Raw genomic sequence first — 27365 nt, 5'->3', positions numbered from 1 at the left:
TTTTTGTAAAAAGCCAAATAAACAAAAGTCAATGATTAACTTTGGAAGAACATTATTACTGCTACCATTTTATGGCCTTCTTATAAAAGGCTTTTACTTTTAGTTAATGTTTCCCAAGTGTGCTGTCAATGATACTGCTGCTCACTTTATCTCTAGCCTGCTGGTGTCTTTGGTAGCTCAGAATCTTTGAATCCTTTAACAGGCTGGTGATAAGCTGTAAAAATATTTAGAAAATTCACTGCAACACCAAGCCATGACCTTATTTCCCAGGCAGAAAGAAATTACCCATAGCCTGACATAGGGTACCTGGTTGGATGTTCAGGTCCGTGTTTTAAAAGGCTTTGAAAACTCATTTTCAAAATGAGTAGGGCATACAAAATTAAATTTTTAAAGGTGAATTACCAGAATGGAGCAAGGGACATAGTGGGATCGTAGCCTCTGGTGTAGTGACCTAACTTAACTATAAATCCTTATAAGGGTTATATCCTTATATATCCTTATATATAAATTGTTATAAGACCTAACTTAACTATAAATGACCTTAACTATAAATCAACTGGATTTAAGTACTAAGATTACTAAGATGATTTCACTTAAATATCTAAATATCTTTGCTAATCTAGCTAGGAACTGAGTACTTACTGAAAATCAATGGGAAAATCAATGTATGAATTTGTTCTGGAAATGCAGCTTGGGTTGAGTGTTATTGATCAGACCGTACCTCGGTACTTTGTAAATTAGCCCATTTCTGCTCAGGATAACGCAGAGGGGGGGTGGGACCACTTTTTGAGATGTGGCTGTAGCCACATCCATGGGGGTGGTTTCTAGTTCCCAGCAGAGCTTCTCTGAAAACATTGCAAGTCTGTAACATGGAGAAGCGTCAACCAGCCCCTTTACTGCCAAACCCCTCCTGTTTGCACAGGGCTGAGCACAGCGTGGCCTCAGCAGAGCCACTATTGGCAGAGGCCCCAGCAAGCACAGCCTCAAGGGATCAGCCCACGCAGATGTTTGCTGAGAACATGGATTATTCCTGAGTTCTCCTTTTAGAGTGGTACCTTAACCTCATCTCACAGACCTATGACAAAGAGGAACTCATTGCTTTTCTCGGATGATTCATTCCATTGTCTTTGCTGGAAGCTCAGTTTCTTTCCTTTTTTCTCAGTATCTCCTGTTAGCCGTGTCCCACGCACCAGGGATAAGTGATCTCTGTCATCTGTCTAGAATCTTCCAAGAATCTTCTTTTCCCAAAGGAAAGACAACAGCTCTCCTGCAGCCGTTCCTCAGAGGTCAAGCTCTCGGCATTGCATATTTTTCTTGCTGGTGCCATCCAGACCCTCCGCAATTTGTGGTTGTTCAGAGATGATTTCCAAAACTGATCATAACTGAAACCTTATCAGTCATCAGTACAAGGGTCACTGTCTGTGACTTACACGCTGTACCTTGCTGATACACCCTTCCTTTCTGGAAACGTAAGTCAAAATTGACTCATATTCAGACTGTGAGTTACTTTCTAGTAGCATTGTTCTCCGTCTTCTCTGTCCAGCTCATCCTCTTTTTCTCTCTGTACACCTGGCACTGGGGCAGCACTAATTAGAGCATTTCAGATTTGGCTGAAGTCCATCATGATGATTTCAGATCATTTTTCCAATTTTTTTATGATCACTTGGAATTGTAATCCTTCAAAAGACTCACAGGTTGAAACTGCCTACAAACTTATTACCAGGTTTTCTGTTCTCACATCCAGATCATACAGGATACAGCAAGACCCAGGGAAGCTATCAATTAAAACAGCCCATCTCCTTGATGGGCTGGAGTCTATTTTTTAGGTAATTATGTGCCTTTGTGATTCTTGTCTGGCTCGTCTTTCCTTAATTTGCTTGTGAGACTGTCATGTGATGAAGTGTTGACAGGGTTTTTTTTTTATACCACTTTTGGCTTCAGTTTCTCCCTTACCCTTGAGCCTGTTGTCTGTTAGAGCAAAGAATGATGTCTATTACCTTGATGTGATTTCTTCTTTTCCAATAGAGAACAGGGACTATGATGACTGCTTGCTTTAACTTTTTTCTTTTCTCTTTTATGCTGCTAAAGTAACTACACAGTCACTGAGCCCAGTATATTTTGGTACGCTAAAGCCAGCCTATATGCTCAAAAATTCCCATTTTACATGCAGGTGCTGTATTTGGATGCAGGACCATTTGTGCCACAGCAAAAAGAAACAGGAAGCTGAGAAAATGAAGTTTGGTAGGGGCTGTGATGCAGCAGCCATTAGAAGAAAACAAACTGAGAGTTAAGCTTTGGTCTCAACCAGAGCTGTTACTATACGCAATTGTGGCTGGTCTGGTTGGCTTGTGCTGAGACTGAGGTAGTTTGCCACCATTGCAGTGCAGAGGCTGAGGTTGCCCTGACGTAACAGTATGCGCTCACTCTCCAGTTTGCCAGTCCTCCCCTCCACCCTGGGCTCTGCAGTGCGAGCTGTGGCCCCCAGCTGCTCCCAATCCGCTTAAAGAAAGAGTTGCCCACCAATGTTTGATGTAACTTGGCCCTGACAGAGCTGCTTCTGCCTCACTATTCACAGTGCTGACTGAGCTGTGCTATGAAATGAGAGCTGTGATAAGAGAGAATTGCATTTAGGGCATGCTTCAATAAGAAAGCAGTGCATTGTGCATTGGACACCACACCCTTAAAATAGCTTAAAATACCATTATCAGGACAGTTTTCCCAGACAGGAGTACCACTTAAGCTCTCTGCTATACTTCTTCATTCTGCCTTTCTGCTCAGTGCATATGAGTATTGCTCGGGAACTGATTTGCAGAGAGGGGCTCGGAAGGGACGCAGCTGCATGGTGCCTGGTCTGGAGCATCCCCAGGAAGACCTCAAGCTATCCCATTGCCTGTGCAGGGCTGTAACTGCCCTGCTTCTCTGCTGCTTGCCAAAGAGAGGTTCACATCAGTTAAATACCTGGCAGATCCTTGCTCTGACGGCTCCCTGTAAAGTGGCTCTGCAGAGGCAGCGAAGGCCCAGGGGTTGCGTATTGCCCTGATGCAGTTCTGAGAGAGGGCTGCACTGCCTCAACAGCTCCTGGGCATCGCCGGGGGCAATCCCAGAGCCTCTCCCTCATCCTAACACTCCAAACAGGGGCTGGGCAAACAGTCCTTCTAATCCCCAGAGCAGCCTGTTTCCCACATGAGTAACTCTTCGGCATGCATGGTGTCTGACATTTCTCGGACATAGCCCCTGCGGCTGAGCCAGGGGCAGGATACTGCATGGCCACATTCCAATGACTGGATCTCAGACCTAAAGAGAAGTTGTCACCTCTACGTTGTTCCTTTATGATCCAAGGGCTGACAGCTGCTCAAAGCTTGCTGAGCATCACCCAAGGGTCAAGCAACTCACGGGCAGGAGGCAAACCCTGCACCTGAAAACAACACCGAGAGCTGAGGAAAGTTGCTGATAAGTGCATGAAGCATCAGGAAACTGAAGTGTTTTTGCAAGGTTTAGGATAAAGCAATGAAGCTGAGTGGTTTTCAGGAAGGCAGAGAAGAGCATACAAGCAGGCAGGTTAAACTAGGGTATTATGAAGTGTCCTTATTTGTAGTGGGGAAGGCCACTGTCAGACTTGAGACTGTATGTTAAGGTGGTAGAAGAGGAAACTGTGCAGGGGTACAATATCTTGTAATCATAGAATCATAGAATCATTAAGGTTGGAAGAGACCTCTAAGATCATCTATCCTGTCAACCCAACCCCACCATGCCCACTAACCACATCCCTCGGTGCTGCATCCACACGGTTCTTGAACACCTCCAGGGATGGTGACTCCACCACCTCCCTGGGCAGCCTGTGCCACTGCATCACCGCTTTTTCTGAGAAGAAATTTTTCCTAATATTCGTACTGAATCCTTACACTTTACCCAATTATAAAGAGCGACTTTGCCCCAACAAATAAGGGAAAGGTATTAATCTCATGATATGCAGCTTTTCCTCCAGGCAACCAATGTTTCTCACTCTGTGATCACTAAGGAGGCAGCAAGTGGTCTCACTTCATTTTCAAACAGCCATGTGTCCACACATCAGCCTCGGCAGCATTGTTCAGATCATGGAAGAACATAAGTCCAAAGTCTACAATTCCTGCTGATCCACAACTGATAAAGGCTGCATATGGTAATTTGTAGCAATTAAGATCTCAAAGATAGGAGAGCAGCAGAAGCTGATGGAGGGATAATGCCAGAACAAAGCGAAGCTCGTGCCATTTCTCAAAAATTAAATGTTTTCTGTTTAGCTATTGCTGAAGCAAATATGATTCTCTGACAGCTTCAAGTTGTCATCTCTATGGAAAAAGGAAAAAGAGCGGGAAGAAAGAGATGTGACTAGCAAAACCAGACTTTTTTTTTATGATCCTGAGCTAAATCCAGTTCCCACTGAAGCTGCTGAATTTGCTGAGAGCAAGGTTGAAGCCGTACTATAAAGCTGTAATTCCTCCACATCGTTCTGGGCAGAATTGCCATCAATCCAGCCACAGAATATCCAGCTGTAAATGCAAATGCGTTATGGTAAGTGCATCCGCAGTGCTTAGTGTATTCAAAAAACTGAATGCATTGACAGATTTGTGCCAGCAAGTGTGTGTCACTGACCACTGTCAATGTACTTCAGCTTTATGTGATGTGAAAACTACCGAGTTTAGCCCTTCAAACTAGGCATATCTAACAGTGCAAACTTCTCCTTAGCAACTGCTCGGTAGCCTAGGAAGCTGCAGTGTCACTCCATTGCACACATCTCTTCTTACACGCCACATTAAAGGGAAACAAAAACCATGAGAGGCCAAAAGGAACCGCTCATAGAAAACCAAGCACAGATTGCTCGTTGCTAATGGGTTGTGGACAGTTGAACAATGCATTTTCAATAAAAACCTGGCACATTTAAAACTGCTAATTTCATATGTCGCAGGTTATGAACTGACCGAATGCCTGAGATGTATTTTTATGAGTATCTAGAAACATAAGCACCCCCTTTTTACTGGGAGTTATTTTCAGCCTTTATTGCAGTTCTTTCCCAAGCTTTAAAGTAGGTATTTTATTTTCCCACACGTGGGAAGTTACACTTGAAAAACTCTTCCAGATGCGGTAATGTTCCTTGCTTGGTCAAAAACAATTCATGAGTTATCAAACCAGAAATTCTTATGCTAATACAGTGATTTGCATTCATTGGAGAATTATTTTATTCTAAGGTGATGAAAGAATAAAATCTGAATTTTACCCTATGGCTCCTTCTGCCTATTTCACCTTTCTTGTTTGTGAAGGGCAGCAGAAACAGTGAAGTGCCTTCTGATGTACCTTCCTCCAAAATGCAGAACAAATGAGGCCCTCTGTGAGGGCGCAGCCCTCTTCATGGAGGTCAGTGTGACGAACAAATGTTCTGCCTGGATGAACAAGTAGGAGCGTATGGCTGGAAGAGGGGCATGGGGTAACATCTCCAGGATCTTCAGCACTGGCAGAGCCGCAGGGGGAATATTCAGTTGAGGTCTGATTACCAGACTTCATTAGGGGTGCATTTAGAGCAGAGTGTTGCAGACAGACCACCCCTCCCAGGGTTTTGTTCTGGAGGAGGAGAAGAGAATGGTGATGTGACAGTGCAGTTTTGTCCAACACACAGCGACCTCAGCTTGCAGAACAGTTAGATTGCCTTAAAGCAAGTAGCAGAATGGGTCCGATAAGGTCTTTAGCATCTGCCCAGTTTGTCATCTTCCCTAAATTATGAAGTTATAAGGGCAACTAATTTAATGTATACAACCAGCCTGTGGTCAGTGCAATGCTCAAGGTTCTGCTCAGAATGTGGTTGTGTCAAAATCTGTTCAGTCTATAATTTAAGGGCAGCGTTTTAAAGTTCCTGATGTTCTCCAATGCTCCAAGTGCGTAGATACTGAGCAGCAGTGTAAACAACTTACTTGTGCATGATTTGTGCTTATTCTAATGCAGACATCAATACCGTCTCACAAGTAAGCAGAACGGAATGGCAGCATCCTTCCTGAAATGTTGACTCACGGGGAATGTGGAGCCGGTGATAAACGTTGCAGATCTTCAAACAGAACTTCTCTGTTTTTGCTGCTCTGTTTAATTGAATTTTCTTCTCTCTCTTTTCTCAAAGGCAGCTCCTGAAAATAAAACAGCTCTGTCTCGAGCACACCATGTTCCTTTGCTGAAATTCATTGGCTCAGCACAAACACAACTGACTCATTGTATTAGGAAGTATTTTACTGTATATTCTGTCTCTTGTTTCTTACTTTCCTGTTATTCTCAGGTCTTTTGATGGCAGGTGGTTTAGAGAAAAAAAGCAGAAATTACAAATGGTGAAAGTTACATAAAACATCTGGCCAGGTCCTCAACAGATATAAATTGTCTTTGTAACATTTGCAGGTGCTGGAAAACAGGCTTTACCAAATCAAAGCACTCTTTGTTTTCTAATAGGTTTCTGCTACACAGAGAGACTGGAAAAGAGATTTATTTCCGCTGTAGCAGCATGCCCTTGATTAACCTCATTTGCAGCAGCTATTTCAATTAAAGAGCTAACACCAACACTGACTTCTAAGCGTTGCTAAGTGTGATACCTGTCTGCTCATGTATCATTGACTTCTTTCAAGCCATTTTCTGTCACTGCAGAAGCAAGCAAGATGTATGCTGTGCATGAATCCCACATCATCATTAGCAGAAAATTACACCAAACTGCTGTAAAGTAATTACACTGCCGAGAGGTGAGCCGGGAGGAAGGCAGTGATTAAATACGTGCCACCAGTGCTAAGCCCACACCACACAGTGTTTTGCTCAGAGGCTTTCAATCTATTTTCCAATTGCTGGCCAGTGCCACAGTCTGAACCACACCTTCACTCAGGTCATGGAATTATGCTCAGCCCTTTGTCATACTAAATTAATTTTATTCCGGTCTCATACAGCAGAATACAGAACAATGGTAGTTTTTATACAGTAACTTGGGGTTGCTCTTGCACCACTCAGCTCTTCATACCGAAATCTTTCACAGTCTCTTGCAGAGGTGCTGCTGCTACAGCAATCCATTTTGATCGCACTGCAGCATAGCTATCTGTCATATAAAGAATGTGAACAGTGCAAAGGTTTGGAAATGATGCGATCGGAATTACCAACATAAAACTCTGACTGAGAGAAAGACCTGGGAGCAAGGACTGAGGAAGCAATAAGAAAACTGTACTCTGTATCTTCCCTCCAAATGATCACAAACAATGGCAAGCTTAACCTTTGATGTGCCTGTGAGAAATATATCTGTGTTGTTGAATGCTATTTGAAGCAACGAGATGTTATCATCAATAACCGAGAAGCGAGCAGTGCACCCTCCAGAACATGGAGAAGTCACATTCCTTATCCAGAGAGGCCCACCACTAGGACACAAAAGGAGACCATGTGAGGCAAATGGTTGGTGAGACCACAGTTTTATTTCATATTTTGCCCTCCTCCCCCCACCCTCACCCAGCTCTACACTCCACTCTCTCAGTCTCCCTACTTCACCATGCTGTTTTCCCATTCCCCTCCCCATTCTGCTCACCCCATTCCCAAGAGCCAGAGCCAAGACAAACGGATAGCCAAAGATGCATGATACAGCCAAAATGCTAAAGGATTCATACCTGAGGGCATGAAAAGCCTCCTTAACTTTCAGGACACTGGAGGGTCCTTTACAAAGGGCTTTTATCCTGATTTAACCTGTTCCTATGGGTGAAGTATCCAAACGCGCAGAATAACCATAATAAGCAAATGAGTTTTCTAACATTGTCTCCAAACATGACACTAAAAATGGGATAGCTAATGGTCAGAACCTACCTCCAGTGGCGTGGGCAGCCATTTGGTGACCACAGATGTCCTATTTTACTTCAACACATTTATAACCTTTGTCTGCAATTACCCACACATTAAACTCTCCTTTACTCAGGCCCAATTCTTCTCAGAACTGCAAGAAATATACCACTGGTTCGAATATGGAGAGAGGATTAGGGCACAGATAGCTTAGTCTGTATGTATGGCTGATGGCAAAGTAATCCAGCAACTCTATTTATTGCCTGGTATCGTTTGGTACCCTCAGCCTTCAGACAAATACCTAGGAAACCCAGGTCTGAATGCTCTCTGCCCACTTACCTCAGCCAGGAAGGATGCATGAGAAACAGCAGCTGGTATTTCAAGGGCTGAACCTTTTCAGAAGCTATCCAGCTGTCACATGAAGATCTCAGTTGACCCTGGGATCACTTTATCACTTGGAAATCTGCTTTTGTTTTATTATTAAGAAATGTAAGGAGATTTTTTTTCTCCAAACAATTGCAATCTGCTCTCAGAAAGTTAAGGAGATCTGGGCCACTAACCACAAGAGGCACCTGTGGAAAGTCTCCCTTTCCCTTCAACTTTTAATTAAAAGATCAAAATCTTGCAACTTTTAATTTCCAGGTCATGTAATTTATGACTTTTTTTAATGTGAAAAACATGTTTAGTACCAAATTTTTGCTAGTCCTTAATACTGTAGATGGCCCAGCCACTTTTTAACCTGCTTTTACTGAGGCTATGAGAGCTTTTTTCCCCCAAATAAGCTAAAAGCTTCATGCACTGATCGCTATTCCATCCAAAAGCATACAGTATATCAGCAAACAGAAGTCAGCTTACAGAGAAAACTTTTGTATATGGCTTAAAAGAAAGCCCAGACAGATTTGACAATGATAGATGATCTCCCCTGTGACAGTCAAGAATAATGCAGTCCCATGTTTATATCAAGGAAAAACAACGATAGACATTTAAATAATCATTTAAAATTAAATGCCTGACACAAGGCAGGTTTCAGCTCTGTTCTGTCACACATCTTTCTGAAATCTTAAATGGCTATAATGCTAGGTCTTCTCATTTGCTTTGCTCACCAACAAAAGCGTTGTAATGGAAGCTCCAGTGTATGCGTTATCAGTAAAAGGTTCTCTCAGGGGAAATTAAGTGAAAGGACATTTTTCTTGTCTTCATGTTTGACATTCAGGAGTAGAGACGAGATAAGGTAGGCACAGGAGTCTTTCAAAAGAGCACCAGATAGCAATGGCAGCATTTCATAAGGACGTGAACCGTTCATCATCTGCTGCAAAGACTCCATTAACGTGGCCTGCTTTTAAATCCAGTGTTTCACAAGGAATCCCATTTTCTATTGTTATTGTCACTTCGCCTTTCTCTTCTAAATTTTCTCTCTCTGTTGACTCTTTATTCTTTCTAAAAACAAGGAAGAGAAAATTGTCTTATTCTATTGACCTACAGCACTCCACTGAGATTTCACAGACAGAAAACTGCACACTTAGTCAGAAGTTCACTGTAGGTTATGTACTGAAAGGCATAATCTGTCGCAGAGGCTCCCCAGCATTATTTGCTCTTATATCGACTTTAGCTGCATTAGCTCATGACCACCTACAAGTGCAAAAGCAGGCGGCCACGCTCAAAGCCTCTTTACTGTTGTAAACACAACAGTGAAGGCGGGAGGCTTTTCCTTCCTGGGGCAGGAAACTTGGGTTTAAGTGGCTTGAGATCAGGATTGGGAATCAGAAAACCTGGAGTAAAGATGTTGTAAACATGTTATATGTATCACTTTGACTCCTTATTCTGTAAAATGACAGAAGGGTAAAGTTGGTGTAGGAGAAAAATGGAAAAAACCTCTTAATCTGTTTTTGCTTGAAGTCAGAAAGGACTGCCCTACACATCTAGCCTGTTATGTATGTCAGAGGTTTCACTCAGTTGATTTGGATAAATTAAGATATACTTTTTAGAAACAGATCAGCTTTTGACTAAAGCCTCCAGTGATGAAGACTCAGGCACACTCAGACTTCCTGATGATCCTCTCCAGAAGTCAGGCACTCTTACCATAGTAAATCTGCACTTCTAGTTTTAACCTCGTTAATAACCACCTTCCAACTCAGTATCTTATTACACTTCTGTTTCCTAGATTAAACAATTGCAAGGCTTTCATTTTTCTGTGCCACAGTTCTCACAACCACCATATTAAAATAATAAATAAAATTACCTAAAATGAAAACCAGAAGAAGGCATTATACAGAAATATCAGTCAACATGTCACAGAGTTCCTTTAATTCCGGATTTATTCTAACCTTGAGATCTACTCGTTCACAGTGGAAAAAATGTTCTGTACTTTACAACCTGCAGCATCAGCAGTTTCAGAGGATAAGAAACTCAAAGGTCAGCTCTACTGCGTCTTCCTATCCCGCAACATATACTGTAACAATCTGACTCAGGACAATCATAACAACCTGACTCAGTATAATTGTTAATAACAGTGATATTAAGAATAATAAAATTTTATTGGCCTTTGGGAAATTCTTGGCATTACAAGCCTGCTAAAAATAAATTGTGGGGGTAGTGGCAACCTCTAGCTGCCCCTTCCGCTCTTGCAGTAATAAAAGGAGGGTTCTTTAACAGAAAAAGTGTGGGCAAAGAACACAGAGACAGTACTAAGGTGAAGATTCAAAAGAAAAGAGAGGAGTAGAAGATGTGTGGAACTTGTTGCTGTAGTAATTTAGAGAAGCTAAGAATTGCTGAATTCAAGGGGAGACTCAACAAGTCCAGGGAAGTGAAAACGTTATGGGTTATTCAAGGCATATATATCAAATCCAGCTCAGGAGGGCCTCAGGACTGCAAAGCAGGTGCTTGGAGAGCAATAGAGGGAAGCTCTGCTGAAAATGGGAAGTAGGGGAAAGGGGTATGCCTCAGTCTAACCCAGCATAGCCAGTGAAGGAGATAGATCAGTTAGAAGGGCCATACAAAGACTGCTGCATTCAACTGCCTGACCACTTTGGGACTGACCCAAAAAACAGTCCTGCCCTGCCTATGTGCCAAATCTATTAGTAGAGAGGGAGGTGTCATATCGCTGCTGTTAAAGGAGAACAAACATGAAATTAGGAGACAGTGTATCTGACCTAAGGCACTGTAAAGTCAATAGCTATAATCACATGGAGCTGTGCTAATGACTTCAGGCTGCAAACAGCTGGGGCCTGGATTTTCACATGTTGGCAGTGATGCACAGTGAAAACCTAATTAAGAAAATCTTCCAGTTCAGGAAATGACGCACAGGTCTAACTCATTACTGATACTCCATTAGGGGTCTATCATGTGCTTCCTTGCTACCTGAGTACAAGCAGGCTGCAGCCCACCCTTTTGTGCTTATTTCAATTGAGGTATTTAACTGGTATTTTAAAGACCAGTAAAGACAAAATGCCAGAGTTATGACAAATCAACACTGTCCTTCAGACTAGATTTCCAATACAGCTTACTAGGCAACACAGCTGTCAGCTCTGGTCAGATTTCCAGGAAAACTCATTACCAATGTGCTGAAGACTCTTCACAACTTATCACATACTTTGGTACCTGAAGAAGAGATGAGAACTTTTGAAATTCTCCTCTCTTCTTTCAAAAAGCCAAATAGTCCTGACCATCCCTTTTACCGCCCCAGTCTTTTCAAGAGTAGAAGTGTCATGATGACAAGAAGGAACAAATATGTACTTGTTTTACTCTCTCTCTCCCTCAGCTCTGCCTGCAGATGCCAATGATTTGAAAGGAGTGTTAGAAATCAACCATGGATGAATCTGCCCTGAGGAAAGACTATGTATAAAGACAGAGTAGGGAAACAGAGAGAGGAGTGAAAGGAGTGTAACAGAACTGTTCAAATTCAGTTGAGCTACTTTGAAAACAGAAAGGGAAAATGCTGTCTTTTAGTCTGACATAAAGCACAAAGGATTGTTTTAGCTAGAAAAAAAATCATGGCTATTTAATATAATTTATTTATATTACGCTCATGTGAAATGTTCAAAGACCCTCTTTGAGCTAGACGCTGCACATAGTCTCACAACCATGATACTACACAGGCACACAGAGGGCAGGTATGGGATCCAGGAAGAAACACTATCCTTCAGTTTTACAGGCAAAGTTGCCTAGATTCAGGGGATGAAATAACTCAGCCCGTGTCACGTGGAAGACTGCAATAGGACTTAAAATATACATGGACCTCAAGTACCTGTCCTTGTCCAGCCTCTCTCTGCAATAGCAAAAGGGGTTCACAAATTCAGGGAGCTCTTCCAAATGCAAATACAACTGAAAGGACTCAGACTAATGTATCTCCCACTGAGCACTACTTATCCCTCACAGTAAGTGCTGTTCTTCTGAGATCTTTTAATGTTGTTTTTCAGGATGATGATGAGGCAGAAAGGAAAAATCTCAGCAACGTGTTGATTTTCACATGCAACTCCATTGCCCGATATATCTGGGGGTACAGTTCACAATACATTTGTGAATTTTATTACCATCTAGTTGTTGAAAAACAACAACAAAAAAACCCTTTTTTTCCAGTTTCTCTCCTGTTTATGATTCACTTGCTGAAGTCACAATGTTGCATTTACTAATCTTCATGGTAGCTGAAGGCACAGTAGACGTCTATTCACTGTGTAGAGAAGTAGCTCAACTACTACTCACTCCCAAGGCAGGATCTCACCTTAAGTGAGAAATTTCCATTCCTTATTCCCAGATCTGAGCCAACAGAGATGAAGAGATAAAAGCATCACCTAATAACCACTGGCCTGCTCCAACCTGCTCACAACAGGTTGGACTCAACATTCACAAAAGGAATGAATGACCTCTGTTTCGCCAGTGCTGTCACAAGGCAGAAACTGAGTGGAAAAAAAATGAGTATCTCTTTCCTACCCTACAGCCAAACAGCAAACACCTAGGTTCACAGTGAGATTTGGTAACTCACCTGTGAAGGTTCCTTAGGCTCATCAGTGTGACAATCAGGATGTGAGTGGTAGCTGAAATGATGCTCCATTTCACTGGGTAGGCCTTCTTCAGCCATACCTAAAGCATTATTGTGTCTTCTACTTAGGCTTCTCAAACTACAGCAGCATTATTTTAGCCGTGCCAGGTTTTGACACTACAGCCTTGGAAAGGGCGCAGTCACTGACAGCCTGCTCTCTCTTGGTAGCTATTTGGTTAGTCTGTGAGAGGAGATTCACCTACAGCAGTCTAGACACTGAGAAACATGACAGCAAAAGTCTTTGAAAAGCTATTGTCTCTACTTAGATAGCTGCTAGCATCAGGATTTTATCCTCATTTTCTCAGTATACTCCAGAATTACTTAGGCATCTAGTTCACAGCTAATAAAACTTAAACCTTACCCTCAGCAAAGAGCACAAGGGCTCTTTAACTATGGATGGAGAAGGAATACATCAGGGATAAATCTGAGGTAGATTTGAAAAGCAAAACCACCCACCCTGTCTTAACTTGCCAGTGTGCAGTTAAACCAAAAGAAAAGCTAAGCTGCTTACTTCTTGCGTTGCTGAATCCCCGAAACAACGAGAAAAACTATTCCAGCCACAATGAGAGAAAGAACAACACCAAATACAATAAGCCAGACAGGTGTGGAGGGCTCAACAGGAGGTGATAAAGTTGTGGATATCTTCAGGAACTGCAGTGTTTTGTCACTCAGTAGGAAGGCGCTGTTGATTCTGTTCCGGTTCATCCTTCATAGAAACAAAAAAAACCCATCATAACTCTTTAAAAAGATATTTTATAAATAAAGATAGAAGAAAAATATACTTTCATGTACGTGCTGCAAGTCTGGCAGGGTTGAATTTGATCTAACACGATGTTGGTAGATCGCACAGACCTTCACTTTAGTATAGATCTTGTCAGCAAGCCATTGACGAGTGTCTAATAGATGAGGTGCTTGAGAACACATGCTTACAGGGTGTTGAACATCAAACTGGCATATGTATTTATCTGAAAAACACTGATGAGATCTAAAGTGAAGTAAATGAGTTGTTTCTGGTTTGGACTACATGCTGAAGACAATAATCTGTAATGGTGGCTGTGACATCTTGTTCGTACAGCATCCCACAATTGCATGGCACTAGCAGATCCGCCATGCAATTTTATCACTGCCACTTAGTTTCTTAAACTGAACCACACTGAATGTTATGGGCACGTATATCTGCTTTTGCTGCTGGAGATTTTCTTAGATCCATGAGGCACTGATTATACTTTAATCCAGAAGAATCCATCCCCATTTCCAAAATGTCCTTCTCTGTACCTGAATGGATTTTGCACATTTTTTTTCATTATGAGAAACTGTAAATTTGAGAAATAGACTTTTTCAAATGAACAGTACAACTTCTACCCTTGAATGGGTATCTTCAGTACCTTCACCTACATTCGCTACTTCGGAGCATTTGCAGTAATTTCTAGATGTGAAGATAAGCAGCCTTGAAAGGCTTTAACAATATCTTTCATTAGCTTTTGCAAAATGCTTCCAAGTTTTGATAAAATATATTACATATATTGGTCTTCAGAGATTTTGGTTGCAGTTACAAAATTCACCTTCTTTCTTGTATACAATTCAATTGATTTACTGCAGAGCAGGCATTTCCCAAGAAATATTCCCTGTAAGGCATATGGGCAACAAAAGTAAGATTCTTGCAAATTCCCTTCTTGAAAATCATAATGTTGACTATCTTTTAAGCAGGAAGTTCTTACCCTTAACAGAAAGCTAGCACTCCTGGAGAGGACTGAAAGCCATGGCATATTATAAGACTCATTATAAGGTAAGCTGCCTGTGATTTAAAGAGATTTTCATCCTTATTAATATAAATGATTCATTGTGAGGAGCTGAAGTAAGCATTATTAACCCTCATCTAATGGCTGGAGTTACAGAATTATGCACTGAAACACATTCGGGTAACTACAGGTGCAGATGTGTTTGTATATTCATAAATATCTTGTGTATATTTATGCAAGATCTTGGGACTCATACAGAGCTCTGAGAAAGTTGTTTTCTTTGTTCTTTGCTTCCGAAAGGAACTCATAAAACAAAATCCTGGTCCGTGGGTAGCATTCTTACATGATATTGTAGTATAAAAAATTAGAATAATGGTTTAGTATGGAAGCCTGCAATCAGAAGCAATAGAATAAAAAAATGTAGCTTTATAGACTATTTTATTTCTTCTTTCTAAGTTAGACAGGAATTATTCTATTTTATTTTTTTTTTTAAATAGCATATTCTTCTTTATGGGATGAAAGACAACAGTTAAAAAAAACAAACATGCTATAATAGCATCCAATTTCTCCAGCAAACAGGGCATATAAAAGACTTAAATAAATCAGCTTATGCTTCTGAATGATTCAAAGAATAACAGAAATGCAAAAAACCCTGCATTCCAACACTCTTAGAGAGCTTCAGTGAATAAATAATCTGCTTCCTCCACTAATGCTATGAAGCTATTGTTTGGTGTCTCTGTAGGAAATAGTTTAATCTACTCATAAGCTTAAAAGTTAATCTTTCCAATAGAACGCATACTCATTCATCAGGAATTAGGCATTACACCTCTACAGAGGTAACATGAATTTTTGAGACAAAGTACAGAATGTCTAAAAACAAAGAGGTCTGTTTTCTACTCAGTGCTCGAGAAAGATACGTGAGTTATGCTGCTTGTGGGAGTCATCCCCATAAACTCCTTTTGTAGCTTTGATAGACCATCAGAGTCAGATTACCTCTTTTTTTTTTCCCCTCTTCAGCTCTACACTCTTGTTTTTATTGGCTAGAGAATGCAATATTGAGTAGAAAGTGAACTGCTTTGTATCACATGGTATTTTGCACAAGTAATGCTCAGCTACTATAGCGACTGGCATTCCAAAAAGTGCTGGTATGACAGCAATGTGAGTATAAGACTATTTAAGTCAAGCTGGGACACAGCCAGTTCTTTTCATGAATAGTTCACGTGCCCTTCTCATAGAAACGTTTACTTCAACATTAAATCTGAAAACTTGTACTTGACAAACACTAAAGTGAGCCTGTGGTCACTAACCTTGGTATAGAAGTTCACATGGCATGCAGTGAACATGAAATAACATAAATCCAACCCCCAAAAGCTGGAATTCTGTCATCTAGGGAAGAAGGCTCTCTCACTGGGAAGTGCAGCAACTGGATGACAGCAGTGTTTCTGCTATGCACATGACAAAAAATTACAGCCCCAGCTCCAGGAAAGGGCTAGCTTTCACCTAAAGCTCCAGTGTTAAGAGAAACTCTTTCTAAAGTTAGAATCCCAAACCTCACATACAATGAATTCCATGGAACTGTTACAAATCATACTAGCCATAAATGCCTGAAAGAGTACTAACCCCTTGGTGTTTTAACTACTTAGATTAGACTGTCCCTAAAGAGGCAGAGAGCTCATTCGTGGCCAGAGAAAAATCATCCTCAGTCAGCAGGGAAGGAGAGGCTGCAGGATTAGCAACTGTACCTGATGGCTGCCTCTACCTCACTTCCCGGAACAGTTGTCGTGTTTTTGGAGGAATCTGTGACCACAAACCAAAATGACACCCGATCCGTCACATTGCAGAGCAGCACATTGGAAATTCTGCAGATGGTTGAAACAGAAATTGTTGAAATATTTAGTAGTTTTCTAAAGGGGGAAAAAAGATCACCATTCATGCTCAAGAAAGAAACATCATCCACAGCATTTCTCATTTCTCAGTACAACTGAAAAAAATTTAAGCTTATTGAGACCAAATGTGGGTCTTCAAATGATTTCTGAATCTACTACAAACTTGCCTGGTCTTGGACATACATTTAGTGTAATAAAATGAAAAAAAAATTGTATCCTAATCACCTGGGCTGTGAAAAAGGCTATATTTGCCCACTGGGCAAATGCATTAATAAAATAAGATTTTTTTTTTGGCAACTAAGGAGCTAGACATGGTTGATGTCCCATACAATTTTCAAGTGAGTGCAGTCCTCCTATAGGGAACACTTTTATAGAGGAGGAGAGGAAACTAGCAGGGAGGGAAAAACTAATAAATTGACATTATTCTCTTTGACATCCTTCTGCACTGTCAAGCACAGAGTGGAGCCAACAGGCTAAGTATAAACATCACAGTGGCACTGGCCTGTGCCCTCTGGTTTGTGCTGTGACATATTTATCTCATATGTTTCAAAAGAAGATTACTTGGTTTTATGTGAAGTTAACAGCAAAAGGCCACAGGCATGAAGCTTCTTATGGCATACCATATAAAAAGAGAGCAGATTATCTTTAAAATGTGTTTCTTTGGAACCTTATAAACTTGTAATCTACCACTAACTAATACTAGAGAAAGATGGAAACAATTATAAATATCTCACAGAATGACATCATCATAAGTATTTAGATGAAAGAATTGAATACTAGTACAGGTGTAATATAAATAAATAGTGACTAAGGATAGATGGTGCCCTTATGTTCTTCTGTCTATTCCAGTTTTACTCACACAACTAACAAACCAGCCAAACACGTGTGATATACAGCAGCTGCTGTAAAGACACTATTTACTACAGCATGGCAAGGAATATAATACACATCACAGAAAGATATCCAAAGTGTTGTGAATTGAAAGACAGAGAGCTAGAGCAGTAACAACGGGAAAAAAAATAAAATTCATTCCATATCATTAACAAATAGCCCAAAGACTTTGGCTCGGGATTCAGATTTACTGGACACATCCAAGTAGTGAGCAGATATTCCAATAGTCCATGACTCGGGATGAAGACTGTTTTCATTTCCAGGGAGCAGCCCAAACTTTGTTCACCTTTGCCCACCATCTGCCTGGCCACAAGCAAAATAAAGTCGCCCTGCCTTGTATCTTTTAATTAACCACAGGGATGTTTATAGTGCCCATTACCATCATGGGTTTCAAGGTTTGATTTGTCCATCACGAAAATGGAAGTTTTAACATTTCTTTTCCAGCTTCTGAGCCTTCCCAGGGTGACAAATTCCCTACTGCAAGCAGTGACCTGCCACAGAGCTCTGTTGCGTAGTGCCATCTGCTGGCTAATTACAAACTTAATTAAATGACTGCTAACAGGACTTCAGTGGCAACCTGAAGAGCAGAAAGCACAAAACAGGAAAGACAACGATAGCTGTTAAGGTAGGACAGGCATTGGCTAGTTCACAGTAGTCCCCTCTTGCTAGTCTATGGAAATACCTTACCTATTGCTACAAGCTGTTTTGGGTGGTGGTTCAGGTACCAGAGTGTTCAGGAAGGGAAACCTTTCATTTACAGGAAAGGTATACATTCCACAGAGACACGCAATAAAATGGAAAGCAATGATTTTGCAGAGCTGAAATACCCACTTTTACCTCTCTGGAACATCAATTTTGCAAATACAGATAATTTTCCTGGATAAAAGAGGAAAGCCATCCTCTGGGATTTTAAAAGATGTTCACATCAGTTTTCTGGCAGCAGCCAGGAGATAAAAGTAGATTTATTCCTCTCAAAATAAAAGCAAAGCACAAAATTTACAGGAGGGGGAAAAAAGAGTCTACTTTTAGCTGGTGGCTGACAAACTCTTGCTGACTTCACAGAATATCTAAAATTGTATCTGCAGAGGAAGTTTTCCATCAGGAGAATTTATAACAGTAGGACCTAAATCTTCACACTGCTGCAGCTCTTAAAGCTGGAATTCCTGTGGTGCACTCAAAAAAAAACTGATCCAAGTAGAAAAGAGTGGTGCATATTCCTCTATAAGCGTTCTCAAAAAGTGGGGATTGAACAGAGCTCATTCTTCCAAGAGAAAGATACATTTGGTGTATAAGGAATGGCAGAACATGCTGTAATTCTCTACAGCCTCAGAGACTCAAAGGGACTCTTAAGAATGAGGTCATCCCTACAGCATCCAGGCTTTCAGTATGACATAGAACAAGCAGCCATCACTGGGATGGTGTGTCTGTCTCTAGAAGGAGCAGAATTGGGCAGCAAGGCTCACACTATAATATGGAAATTTTGCCTCCTTTCTGCTCCCTGTTGTGCCTAAAATCTTGCCTGATTATCAGCATCTAAAACCCAGCTTCACTGCCACTTTTCATCAGCAGAATCTGAATGCTTTAAATCCTTCCAGGCCCCAAAAAGAACAACACCATTCACAAGAAGTTCAAAGAGGATTGTGTAAGCACCAAAATGGACTAGTTCAACCAGCACCAATGGGACCATTCCTTTGCAGCAGGTATACTTTTTCTTCCCATACTTTTGGACATAGGTTTGATTCAAAGCTTGCTGAAGCATTAGAAAACCACGCCTTTACACTGTTTAGGTTTGAAAAACTTGACCTTTTCATGCACTTTGCAAATTAAGTGTATTTGTAAGCATACATATGGATATCTGTTTACTTCCTTATTGATTAGACTTTTGCCACAGGGATTTTAGGATATTTGTAGTATCAAAATGACAGGATCCTGGTCCCACTATTCCCAGCCCAAAATCAATCTCCTTTCCTATATGTAAGTGAACACCAGTGAAGAGAGGACAGGAAACCTGAAGAACCTTTGACTTGAAACAGCATCACTGATCTTTATGGAGATTTAGAAGATTACTTAGGGATAAGGAGAGCTGCCAGAGACTCAAAGGGCACTGAGTACATATGGTGGCCATTAGCTGATGGAGAAACACAGGCCCTGAGACCCTGGTGTATACCTCCGGCTCTCCAGAAAGTGCCAAGCCTCTTCCCACCTAGTGCTGCACATCTGTTCTCTCAAATATGCCTTTGTTTTCTTCCTTGTTGGGACCAGCAGCCATGAGCTCACCTTGACACAATAGCTTTATCTCTAGAAGTTTATTTTGTTGTTTTAAGTGGTCAGAATATTTTTAAAGTACCAAAAATACCTATCTTAGGAGGACAGATAATGCTGATGAACTTCTGGTCACTCAGCTTTCTTAAATGCAAACTGGGAGAAGATGCACAAAAGCAAATCCTTTCATTTAAGTGTGAGGGATCACATTCTTTCCACTCTAAAGATTAACGAGTCTCAGATCCAAAAGAGATGATATTATTTCCAAATGAGTCACAGATTAGAAAAAGAAGAGTTACCAACAAGCTGTAGACGGTCATCGTTTAACACTGAGAGATCAAAGGTTGGCTTAGGTAGTTCCTGAATGTATGTCCTGAGAGTGAATCAAAAGGTCATACAGAGAGCAAGAAATAAAGGATTTGTATTTCTCAACTGCAAAATAAACTTTTATTTTATCTGCATTAATAATTACTGAGTAATTCAATGGATTGTGTCTCTTTCCTTTTTCACACAACCTTGATAATTTATCAAGCCTTTCAAACATTAAACACAGCTCCATGATTTATTAAAGTTTAGTTTAGAAATTAACTTTAGAGAAACTGAGATACAGTGTGCATGATACTTTTACATCTCATGAAGAAAATTTGCTGGTATTTACTCGTAAAAATACCTGTAGCATAAACAGTTTACTAGATTAAAAACTCCACCTAACAGCAGTGTAGCAGAAAAACTGTTTAGTGACCAAAGGTGTAAGATCTCACTTGGTCTAAAGCATGGCAAGACTCTTTGGCATCAACGTTGATTAGAGTCTGGGATTTACCTGCCTTGTGACTATGAGGGGTACTTGCCTCTTCTCTAAGTTCCCACTCCAGCTTCTCTCTTCAGCAGCCTGCTAGTTCCTGCCACTGTCTATACCAGTTATGTGAGAGAGTGCTGCTCCAGTACACTCTGCAAGCTGCTATTCCCTCCTGGAAGATGAGTGTCTCCACACTGCTATTCCCACTGCAAAGGGGTTGGAAATGGATCATACTCCTTTCTCTGTACCCAGATGCCTCTTGCCAGCCACAGTGCTAGGAAAGAGGAATATTATTTCCAGTAATGGAAACAAGCATGTTATTTGGGGTATACTGGGAGGTCAACAAGCTCTGTCACAGAAGGAAGACTCTGAGGTCTTGTGAGATCTGGGAGAGACCTATAGATAGGAAAATCTTCAGGCTGCTGCCTAATAAGTTTTAGAAGATACCAGAGCTGCACAACAGTACTTTGGCTGTCTACATATGACCCTAAGGGTATCTGAAAGTCCTAGAAAAGCGATCAGCTTTACCTTTGAGATACACCCTGGCAAATTATACCCCATGATGAAGTTCCGTACTGTGTTAAAAACAGCAAAAGATGCCCATACCACTCTTTTTGCAAGTGTTGTACTGACTTCTCCTTTGAAAAACTTAAAAGCAGGAAAGCATTGATGCATGCAAGCCTACCTCCAAACCAGAGTAAGACTGCCATTATCATAGTTGTCCATAGGAAAATTTGTCTTGGGAGGAGTTAAGTGAGCACAAATGTTGTGACTTCACAGAACACAAATAAAACACCCATTAAAGTTTTAGCTTCTGTCATATTGGCTTGACTTTTTCCCATTCCTACACCAAACCTTCTAAAATTAGTTGAGTCTGCAGACAGCTGCAGTACTTGGAGAGGGTAAAGTTCACTGGCATGTGACATAGGATTTTGCCATGTAAAAGCATCATGGCTTTGAAGGAGGAGGAACGGAATAATAATTTTAGAAGAACCTGGGACTAAAATGGATATTCAGAAACAAGCTTTTATAGATCAGAGACTGAACGAAAACTCTCCTGAAAACCTGGGAAAAAAAAACAAAAACAACCCTTCATAATAACCTTTAATTAGCTGGTATCTTGAACTCATTTTTGCAGGTGTGCAGTGGGAACATACTTGACTATTTTTGTTAATTTTGGTGTAATGGCTCCTTGCTCAAATGAGACACCTTCCAAGGAATACACATAAAACAGCAAGGAACCAAACACTTCTGTGACATGGAACAGGGAGAGCACCTTCTATTTAAGAGAAAATGTAGCAGCCACAGTAATCATATGACTAAAGATAACTAATGTCTTTGCAAATATGCAATATGCTTCATCTGATGCATTGATGGCCTGAAGCAGTTTTTTCAGAGTAAATTGAAAACCTTATCCTCATTAACCTACCAGAGCCATAAATCTTTCCTTTTAGATTGAAAAACAATGAAAAAATAATAAGCCTCTAGGAATACACTCACGTGGTTTCTTGTTTAAGAAAGGGAAGAACATACGGAAGAAATAGCCTGCTAAATGGTGTGCTGATCTGGCATCTAATTTCATAAATTGCAATGATCAGAAGCCTGAGAAGAATATTCAGTGCCTTAGGGTAAATTTAATCCCAAAACCAATTAATGGCTGATCTATGTCTGAACTGCAACATATGAAACGTCCTGATGTTAGGTAACTCAGCCACTGTAATATTAGAGATGGATATCCCTTAGCAGAACTCGCACCAGTGCTGCTATCCACCTTTCAGCCCTCTGGGTCAGCTCATCCTCAGCACACTGAGGAAGCTGAACACCAAGTAAATGTACACCAAAGCTACTTATTCAAGGATCTGTACCACATTGCTCAGCCTTGCCGATGGACCCCTGATCCTCCTCTCAGTGTGGTTACCAGAAGGTATTGCGTCTTACAGCCAGATTCTGATAGAGTAAATTGGCACAGCCCCACTGAGAGCAGCAGAGGGGATACTGGTCCAAAGACTGAACACTGCTTAAGATAGAGAGTGCAAAATTTAACATATAACTGAGTGTTGAAGAAATACACTGGCACATTTGGCTTTTAGAAGCTGTAAATAATTTCTGCACCTCAGTACAACTGAGAATGGTCTGCTACATACAGCATTAATAGCTATAATACAAATCAGAGTAGATGCTTACTGGGTTGTGCTCTTGCTGGAGTATCTTCTCATTGTAAAAGCTATCATTGCTTTGAAGAGGTACTCCTCATTTGCATCCCAAGCATACTGTAAAGGAAAATGGAAAATCATCAGTTTCAGCACCAGTGCTGGCAGGACAGAGGGGGAAAAGAGTCACTGAACTCAAAATGTCATATAGATCAAGAAAATTAATACATTCACTGTCTGTGCTATGAAAATAAACTCCTACTTAGTATTTAGCATGCAGAAGCAACTATTTTTTGTTGTTAAGTGCAATACAAACTGAAAAGAACTTTTCCAAAAAATGAATGAATTGATTGTTTCTGTACACTGGCCATACTGGAGATGTAAAGCTTGTTACATCAAAGACCAGGCTTTTTTACCAGAATTCTCCCAACATAACTGCACCCATGGCTTCGCATCTTTTGCTGGATAAGCCGCATTGAAGAAGGTTTAAATCTACTCTCAAAGACCATTTAGTTCTTCCAGTAAACAAAAAAATAACCTTGAAGGCAGGCTCTGGGAGATGGATGTCAGGACACAAGGAAAGAAAGATTATGGCCTTATTGCTGCATGCTGTTCTTATAATATGAAGACAGACTCAACTATGAATAACGACATCAAATTTGAGACAATAGAAAGAAAATAGCATCCTTTCTCCTTCAATAAGATGTAAAACTACAGGCTTCCAAAACTCTTCTGTGTTGTCTTGCTGAAACATCACACTGCCATGATTTCATGTTTCTGAGAAACCTTCACTAGATTCCCCTGGGCTTTCATTCCCATATGCAATTCTAATGACCAGCAAAAACTACACATATTACATTTTTATAACAAGAGCCATGACCATGACACACTGATTGAATTTCCCCTTTTCAGCAGATTACAAAGACTAATAGTTTCTTGGAATGATATTAGTGGAGGTTCGATGCAGTTTTCTTCAGTCAATCAGAACACAAATCTAATATTTAACTTCCAGCATTAAAAAAAATCTGCACTGTAATCATCCAAACCAAAAACCCAACAGTGCGGATACTTAACCCTGTTGACAACCTGGGACTACTTTTTCATACCTTGTAACACACTCAAAAAAAACAGGAGGAGACTAACCAAACAACTGAAAATGCCAAATCTTAATTCTGCTTTTTAAATTCTGATTTTGGATGTATGGAACTGCTGCAGCTTCTCTGTAGAAAGGAGCAATCCAACTTCCAGACACCATCGCACATTTTGCTTTGACATTCTGTGGACCAGGAATGTGAATAGGGAAGGAGGCAGCTATTTAAAGGGCAAAGAGTCATGCTGATCATATTTATCATCCCTCAACAGATGAAGAGGGGTGAAATAGGTAGAGCTATGATCAGACAGGGACCACAGAGCTGAGCAATAGGCAACTTAACTAGCATTAAAATCCATAGGCAGTTCTGGAAATCATGGTTCTGACTCACCACTCCTGCCTTGTGAAGGAAGAGAGGTAATTACACTGTGATGTGTGCCAGTCTGGGAGCTTAAACTGAAAGCAAGAGGGACAGTTTGAATAAAAATATTTAGAAGCTTGTATTTTGATCCCACATCACTAACAAAAACATGACAGTAATGTCAGCAACAGTGTTAAAAGAAAAAAGACGGTGTAGTAGAGGAAAAAATATATAGTAAATAGTTTTGACTCATACCTAATTTTAAATGCATCTGTATTTAAATAGATGGATGATGGACAATGATGAAGCACACTTCCTTTCATGTTTACCCAGACACAAATGCAATACAACACTATCAAGTATATGTATGTGGTATGTTTGTTTAGCACACTGCATGTATATACAAGAAATGCATCACACATGCTCACTGTGGTTGTCTTCAGCCCTTTTGAATCAGTCTACTGTTAATGCAACCAGTGACTAGCAGTTACTGTAGAAGCTGCTAGTAAATTTAATACCATCCTCAGAGAGAGAGTCCCATAAATCAACTTCCCTTTGCTTAAGTTTACTCCCACTGTATAGCAAGCAATGTCTCTGCTGTGTACATCCATTACTACCAAGTAACATGAAAACAGCTAGAAACTTATCTTAGCTGCTATTTCCATTCCACTGTGCTGAGAAAAATATTAATATACCAAAAGTGACACTCCCTGCCTAAAAGTACAGCCCACCTTGTGAATAAATGGAAAAAAATGGTGACTATCTGTGTTAGCATCACACAGAGTGCATGCTGTACATTAAATCACTTGGAAAACTGTGCTAACCTATTTCCTGTGCTCCTGAACCACAGTTATCCTGCCAGTCCTACAGTGAAATGCTCAATGTGTCAGGGTCTTCTGCTGCTATCTAGGTTGAAGTGACTTGTAAATGAATGAAACAATTAAACAGCAAAGCATCATACCATGTTATTCCATGCTGATTCTCTCCTATTGTGAAACTGTGACAGTCTTACCTACCCTATTATTTGCTAAAAATCAAAATCAAAGTTTACCAAATTCTTAAACTGAACTGAATTTCAGTTTGATAACTGTTTGAGTTTTCAATTGCAGGCGTCCACAAAGAAGACTGTGACAGCTCTGAAAAGGAACTATTAGCTGTGAAGTTAATGAATTCTTCATTATCTGCAGATAATTCTGCATGGCATCATACCCCTTTCAGCACATTGTTCTAAAATGTTGTTTAAGTTTTAGATTGTCTCATTCTTGGGTCTTACATACATTTTGTTAAATGAAATAAACTACTCTCTATCTACCAAAAACCAATAAAAGGCTCCACAGTTATTGTTTTTCCCCTTGTAATATAAAGTACCTTTGAGATTAATGATTTGTATCATTCCCTTCTTGTGATGAAAAATAGAATATGAATCAAACAAATCTCCCTTATTTTAGTATAGTTGGAGAACTACAAAAAAAACACGAAAAAATAGCACTGTTGGGAACAACTGTTTTTATTCTAAGGTTTTGAAAAAAGAATAATAAAAAAACATTAGTAGCTATTATAAGAAGTTTCATTAATGATTTTGACATATTTTCAGCCACAGGATTACACTATTTTGATAAATTTTTAAACAATGCAGGCTTGCACAATTTTTTAATTAAAATCTCCCACCCAGGAGGATTGACTTCAATATCAATTTCCATGGACAAATACTTTAGTATGTATCTTGATTATTTCTTCTAAATTTATCGGGTTTATAAAGTTCCCAGTGGAATTAGGTCCCTGCTAATGTTAGTTTAAATTACCTAATATTTCAAGGCAGTTTTGGAATGGCTTCTGAGGTCAGAGGGTGATTCTCATACTTCCAGTCTCTTCTAACACCTAATCTATGGCATTTTATTTTCCAGGGTTACTAACGATCAAACATGAGACTTCCAGTGCAGGTGACTGCCCAAGATATTTCATATCTAACTTTATGCAGAGCCCTGTAACACACTGCAGATTTGCAGCAAGCATTCAACACTGCAAATGAAAGACTGCATTCTTCTGTATCTCGTAGCACTTTAGAATGGGAAGGACCATTTGGCCACCTGATTTCCACAACTCCTGTGTATTACAGCCCCCTATTATTCATCCCAGCACTTCTACATTAAGTGAAAGGACTCGAATTAAGACAAAGCATTCAGTCCTTGTGAGACTAACCTGTGCACCACAGGAAGAGAAGAAAGGGCACTATCTGAAACCTACATTAGTGGGGAATTGATCAGATATGCTTGGATGGTCTCTACAGATCATGGTTGTCTGAGAGCCTGACATAAAATCCCATTTCATAAAGACCTAACAATCTTTTCCAGCTTATCTTCTCAGACATGCTTGACTTTACAACTAGCACTCTGAAGCAGAAGTGGCTTTCCCACAATACAGACTTAGATTTACACAGTGTCCTTCATGCACAAAGTGCAGCATCTCTACAGTTTTTCCAGGAGGGAAGAATAAAAGGACTCTGACAGAAAATTATCTTTAAGACAAGCTTTACACTTTAACAAAGAAAGTAATTTTAAGGAGAGGGCTGGTCAAATGTCATTACCTGACAAGCTATTACAATTAATACTTCAGAACAAATTGCTTGTGCTGCCTTCAGAAAAATGTACAGTGTGTATTAGTTCTACTTTGACAGATATTTAGTTAGGAACAATATGAGAAAATACTTTACTTACTGCATTATCTCCCAAAGCTGTTTTGATACTAAGCCGTACTTTGAAAGCATTCTGTGCATCTGACACAAAGAGAAAAAAGGTAAATGTATTGATACTCAAGCAATATATATTGATATATATTATAATAGAAATAATAATAGATATTCAGAGATAGGATTTTAAAATCATTTACTACTCTAATTATTTTACCAACCACAGCTTCTAAAGTTGCCCTAGCAGATGAACTGGTTAGGAGAACCAGAAGCTAATAGCATGATACATGCAGCAGCCCTACAGATTTTTAGTCAGGTTTACCACGACCTCATTAGAATAGGTAAGAACAACATCTGCACTTCATTTACAAACTCAGAAAAGCAAATGCTCACAGTTTCCCTATTCAAACTGAAGGCAACCAGCTAGAACAAAAACATAAGAAGCTGACCGCTATGTAGGGATACACTCAGTTAAATTTCCTTCAAGAGGGGTGGGAATCAGCAGCTCCAAAACTTACCTGGCTTGCAGAGCTCAGCAGAAGCAACAGAAACTACAGAGAAAGCAAGCAGCAAAACACCTAACATCCTTCCAGTATGGAAAAGTTGAGGCTAAAAGTAGTAAGTCTCCGGTGCAAAGCACTCTTAAACTTTCTGTGACCC

At 40.2% G+C, this 27365-nt stretch overlaps 1 protein-coding gene and 1 long non-coding RNA gene across 3 annotated transcripts; one reads left to right on the top strand and one right to left on the bottom strand.

The window, feature by feature from the left end:
* The first annotated feature begins 174 nt into the window (after positions 1-174).
* On the top strand, positions 175-16331 carry LOC124417116. Its single transcript, XR_006931080.1, has 3 exons — positions 175-4548; positions 5971-7434; positions 14572-16331. It is a non-coding gene; the product is annotated as an uncharacterized LOC124417116 (long non-coding RNA).
* TMEM27 (transmembrane protein 27) lies at positions 6903-27365 on the bottom strand. Of its 2 annotated transcripts, XM_416821.8 has the most exons (6): positions 27224-27365; positions 26734-26792; positions 22603-22688; positions 16326-16442; positions 13356-13550; positions 6903-9246 (listed from the first exon to the last, which is right to left on the bottom strand). In XM_416821.8, exons 1-6 carry the CDS (start codon positions 27288-27290, stop codon positions 9090-9092), a joined length of 681 nt encoding a protein of 226 aa, XP_416821.4. In that variant the 5' UTR covers positions 27291-27365; the 3' UTR covers positions 6903-9089. The 2 variants fall into 2 exon arrangements, with proteins under 2 accessions (XP_416821.4, XP_040559321.1); XM_040703387.2 differs by lacking the exon at positions 16326-16442.

Source organism: Gallus gallus, chromosome 1 (genome assembly GCF_016699485.2).
Source record: "Gallus gallus isolate bGalGal1 chromosome 1, bGalGal1.mat.broiler.GRCg7b, whole genome shotgun sequence".
Taxonomy (NCBI): Eukaryota; Metazoa; Chordata; class Aves; order Galliformes; family Phasianidae; genus Gallus; species Gallus gallus.
This window is presented reverse-complemented; position numbering and strand designations above follow the sequence as displayed.

What these genes read in the sequence shown, in the direction of transcription:
- TMEM27 (XM_416821.8), bottom strand. Translation starts at nt 27,290, where the DNA reads ATGTTAGGTGTTTTGCTGCTTGCTTTCTCTGTAGTTTCTGTTGCTTCT. An exon ending in TGCTGAGCTCTGCAAGCCAG is followed by an intron (nt 26,793 to 27,223) that starts GTAAGTTTTGGA and finishes TCTTTGTGTCAG; the next exon opens with ATGCACAGAATGCTTTCAAA. An exon ending in CAGCTTTGGGAGATAATGCA is followed by an intron (nt 22,689 to 26,733) that starts GTAAGTAAAGTA and finishes TTTCCTTTACAG; the next exon opens with TATGCTTGGGATGCAAATGA.